The sequence below is a fragment of the Parus major genome, chromosome 15, assembly GCF_001522545.3.
Source record: "Parus major isolate Abel chromosome 15, Parus_major1.1, whole genome shotgun sequence".
In the NCBI taxonomy this organism is placed as follows: Eukaryota; Metazoa; Chordata; class Aves; order Passeriformes; family Paridae; genus Parus; species Parus major.
Genome location: NC_031784.1, coordinates 11,880,141 through 11,884,425, shown reverse-complemented (window position 1 = coordinate 11,884,425; position 4,285 = coordinate 11,880,141). Strand labels below are relative to the sequence as shown.

Genomic DNA, 4,285 nt, shown 5'->3' with positions numbered 1-4,285 from the left:
CACGCTCACCCCTCTGAGTGAGAGAGTGACAGAGGTGGCAGGGCAGGAGAGCAGAGCTGGGTGGGAAAGGTGGGACAGAAAGGGGGTTCAGAGACCCCCAGAGCACCTCTCTGTACAGAAAGCACCCCCTGCTCCTCCTCCCACCACTCACTCCTCAGAGCAGGAGAGGGATGGCAGCCCCTCACACCCTGGGGCAGCTCTTCCCTCACAGACAAGGTGACTGAGGACACAAACCAGAGGCAAACAGCAATTTCTTCTGGAGGCTTGGCCCTGGAGCAGAGGGGGCAGTGGGGATTCTCCAGCAGGGCTCTGCAGCCTCGTCCTGCCCTCCAGGATGGCTGTGCCTGGCACCCCAGAGCTGTGACACTCACAGGCTGTGCTGATCCCAAATTCCCTTTGGAGCAGGGATCCACATTCCCTTTGGATCAGGGATCCCACACTCCCTTTGGAGCAGGGATCCCACACTCCCTTTGGATCAGGGATCCCACACTCCCTTTGGAGCGGGGATCCCAAATTCCCTTTGGATCAGGGATCCCAAATTCCCTTTGGATCAGGGATCCCACACTCCCTTTGGATCAGGGATCCCACACTCCCTTTGGATCAGGGATCCCACACTCCCTTTGGAGCAGGGGTCCCACACTCCCTTTGGAGCAGGGATCCCACACTCCCTTTGGAGCAGGGATCCACACTCCCTTTGGAGCAGGGTCCCTCTCACCAGGACACAGCCCCCTGTTTTCAGCTGAGGGTCGCTGCCACCACCACGGGACACCGGAACTCTCAAGGCTTTTTGTGCCGAACCCTTTCCTGCTGTGCTGCCCCTGGGCTCTGCAGCTGGCCCTGAGCCCCGGGCAAGTGGCAGCAGGGTGAGCCTGGCCTCCAGCCTGACCCCACCAGCTCAGGCCACGCTGCTCCAGCATGTCCTGACTGCAGCTCCTGCACTGCTGGGCCCAGCCAAGGCGGATTTCCCTTCCCAGTGCCCAGCCCTGGGGAGCTGCACGGTGCCTCTCCCGGCACAGCTGGGATGGGGACGCTGTTCCTGCTCCCCAAATGAAGGAAGAGGCTCCATTTCATCACCCCCTGAGCCCAAAGCTCGGCAGCATCGCTGGTGTTTGCCCCACTCCAGCACTGAGGAGCACCCAGGGAAGCAGAACATCCCAAATTCCCGATGTGGACACAGCCCCAGTGCCCTCACCCGCATCAGGAGAGCGAGCTGAGCACACACACAACCCTCTGCCGTGCTGCGACCTCGCTCAATTAATCCCGTTAATTAGGGGGAAGACCCAAAGGAGCAGGCTGCAGAGGAGCTGTGGCTGTGAGCCAGGTGAACACAGAACCCCGGCTCATGCAGGTGCTGCAAACCCTCCCCAGCAGCAGCCCCGGCACACAGGGAGAAGCAGGAACGCGGGGGAGGACTCGGGAAAAGGACGGTCGTGGGCACCACAAACTCTGCTCCCTGCAGCAGGGAGAGGAAGGAGGAACAAAGCTGTTCCCAGATAATGAGGCGAGAGAAGGAGAAGGGAGAACAATGACACGGGAGCGCTCCCTGCTCAGAGCATCGCACAAGTCACAGGGTTGGAGCAACCCCCCGAAGTCATTTCTGCTACAGAAACCATGATTTATTTGTCAGGTTTCAGCTGAACTCTTGTCCAAACCCTGCATCCATGGCACTTCCTGCTCTTCCAGGAATGGAGGGAGGGAGCTGGCTTCCCAGAAGGGCAGAGAAATAAAAGACCAAAGCTTTATGAAAGATCAAATTTATTTGTCAGACAGAATGCCTTTTTGCCCTTTGCACTTTCTGTGTATCCATCACATGGAAAAAAAAGGTAATTAAAAACCTAAACCGTGAGATTTTGGTGTATGGGTGATGGGAAACCTCCCCCCCAAGGCAAAGGAGGAAAAGCAGTGAAATGCAGCTCTGGGCAGGGCTCAGTGACCGCACAGGGCTGCAGTGCCAGCCCAGCCCCTCTCCTGCAGGTTTGGGCACATTCCTGCAGCTCTCCCCAGGACTTTACACTGATTCCATTCACCCAGGAAAAAAGATGCAGGTTAAAACTTAACCTCACTTTAAACAGAACTGACACAGCTTTGGTTTGCACCAGTAAGTTTACACGGGCAGATCACAATAAAATCATTTTTAATCAGTAAGAAGATCCATGCAGGACTGGAGCTCTTGTTCCCCAAACTGGTTTTACCTGTCAGGGCTTCAGGTAAAGCCTCACTCCTCCTTCCCACCTGAACAGCACCTCCTGCCCTTCACCTGGCGCCTCCCCACAGCTTTGGGGCTCAATACCCACTGTGGCCACGTCACCCCTTCTGTTCCATCATCAATTCCCAGCTTGGAAGCAAGAGCAGCACTGAAAACCCTGCAGGTGCTGTGGAAGGACATGACCCAGCCAAGAACACACCTGACAACCTGAGCCAGCCCTCTGATCCAGTGAACAGGGGTCAGCTCACCCTAAAAGGCTCAGGAACAGAATTCCACAGACAGATGTACAATTAGAAAACATTTAATCCAGGATTAAAAATAATTAAAAAAATAATTTGATCTAAAATAATTGTGATATGTGTGTGGCCTGCTGAGTTCCCAAGCATCCAGCCTGGCCTAGGGAACCTTCCTCTCCCAGCCACCATAACCTTTTGTGCATGGTCCTGTTGTCCTGTTCCCAATTCCAATGCACTCCAAGGAAAACAAGAAGGAGCAGCTCAATACCAGGACAGACATTTCAAACACTCAGCTTTTTCCAAGTCCTTGGTGATTTTTTTCCCTCTTGGGGTAGGGAAGAACTCCTCAGAGAGCTCCCAGCCTCCTGCCCCTTCAGTCTCCCACTCTGGCTTCCTGACCAAGATGGGACCTGCAGCATCTTTCCCACAAGCAGCAGGAATATTTTTATTTACCCTGCAGCTGTCCCTGTCCCTCCTCAGCCTCTCCACTCCAGCAGGCTGCACCTCTGGACACATCCAGAGCGACACATTCCAGCGGGGTGCTCGGGGGCAGCCCCGCCCTGTTTGGGTTCACATCCCAGGGCTTTCTGCAGCTTTTGGCTGCTTGTCCCACATGGATTTTCCTTTGCCTGTGGCCCTGGCTGGCCCCAGAAGCCGAGGAGTGCCCTAGATGCTGTCGTAGGGCACTGCCAGGCCGATGTTGTAGTTGTAACCCGTCAGCTCGTCGTAGGAGGAGCGGCAGATGGGCAGGACGCTGTCCACAGCCAGCTGGTCCACAGAGAACTCGTAGGAATAAATCACCCCTCGGTACCTGTGTGGAAAACAACCAGGACACACCACTTCACCCCAGTGGGAAAGCAAACAGAGGTAGAAATCACTACAAAAATCATCTGAACTGAAGAAAGCGATGCTGTGAGAGCTGGATAAAAAACCCCCATCCCTTCTGCGGGAGGCTGAGCACTTTGAACAGGGAAAGCTCCCTCCTGCCTCCTCCCAGGGACCCAGCAAGCTGGGAAGGGCTGGTGAATCATTCCCTCCAGCCCTGCAGAGACGTGACTGTCATCTGCTGAAACGTCTCCAGGCTCTCCAGCACGGGGGAAGATAAATACATTGGTATTTGATAGTTCAATTAGCACTAACAGCCATTTGAGATGCAAATACCAAAACCTGCAGCTTAAATGCCAGTAGTTTTCCTTTAGGAGGAGACAGCATTACTAATATTTCGAGCAAGGAGAGGGTTGCATTCCCTGCCTGGCTTCAGTGGACTTTATGTTCCCCTGCTGAGAGAAAAAAAAAAGCTTTTTTTTTTTTGCACTCAAGCCAATTCATCGCTTGCTTTATAAACCTTACCCTTATTTTTTTTTTAATTTTATTTTTTTTGCTGTTATACCCTCTCTGTAAGTGCTCTGGGTGATGACTCAGGTGCTCAGGGTGCTATTTAAAAACGAAACAGATTGCTGAGGGCTGGTTTCTCACTTTCGGTGCAAGCTGGGGTCGTCCTCGCTGATGCTGGAGCCTCGGGGGTTCTTCTCCTCGGGGATGTTGGCAGTGATCAGGCTGTGGGAATTGAACCACACGTGGCGGACTGGATGTCTGCAAAACAACCCAGAGCACGGGGTGAGGGGCCACCTGCACTGGGCTCCCCAAAATCCGGGTGCTGGGGAAGGAATGGCTCCGGATCAAACAGGGAACGATGGAAATCAGCGCCCTCCCCGGGCCAGAGGCTGGGAACCTGCACTGTGGCTGTGCCAGCCTGGAGCACATCCCACATCTTCTATCCCCATCTAGCGGGCTCTTCCCAGAACACACGGGGAGCCCAGAAAACACTGCTGGAGAGCCGGGA

At 54.5% G+C, this 4,285-nt stretch overlaps 1 protein-coding gene across 2 annotated transcripts in view; it reads right to left on the bottom strand.

Annotated features, from left to right (window-relative positions):
- Window positions 1-1,738: 1,738 nt before the first annotated feature.
- Window positions 1,739-4,285, bottom strand: part of FBXW8 (F-box and WD repeat domain containing 8) — a 51,133-nt gene continuing 48,586 nt past the window's right edge. For both annotated transcript variants that reach the window (XM_015644052.1, XM_015644053.3), the window contains exons 10-11: window positions 3,919-4,035; window positions 1,739-3,253 (exon numbers count right to left, since the gene is read on the bottom strand). In XM_015644052.1, the coding sequence (XP_015499538.1) occupies window positions 3,109-3,253; window positions 3,919-4,035 (262 nt within the window). In that variant the 3' untranslated portion in view covers window positions 1,739-3,108. The remainder of the gene's footprint in view (window positions 3,254-3,918; window positions 4,036-4,285) is intronic.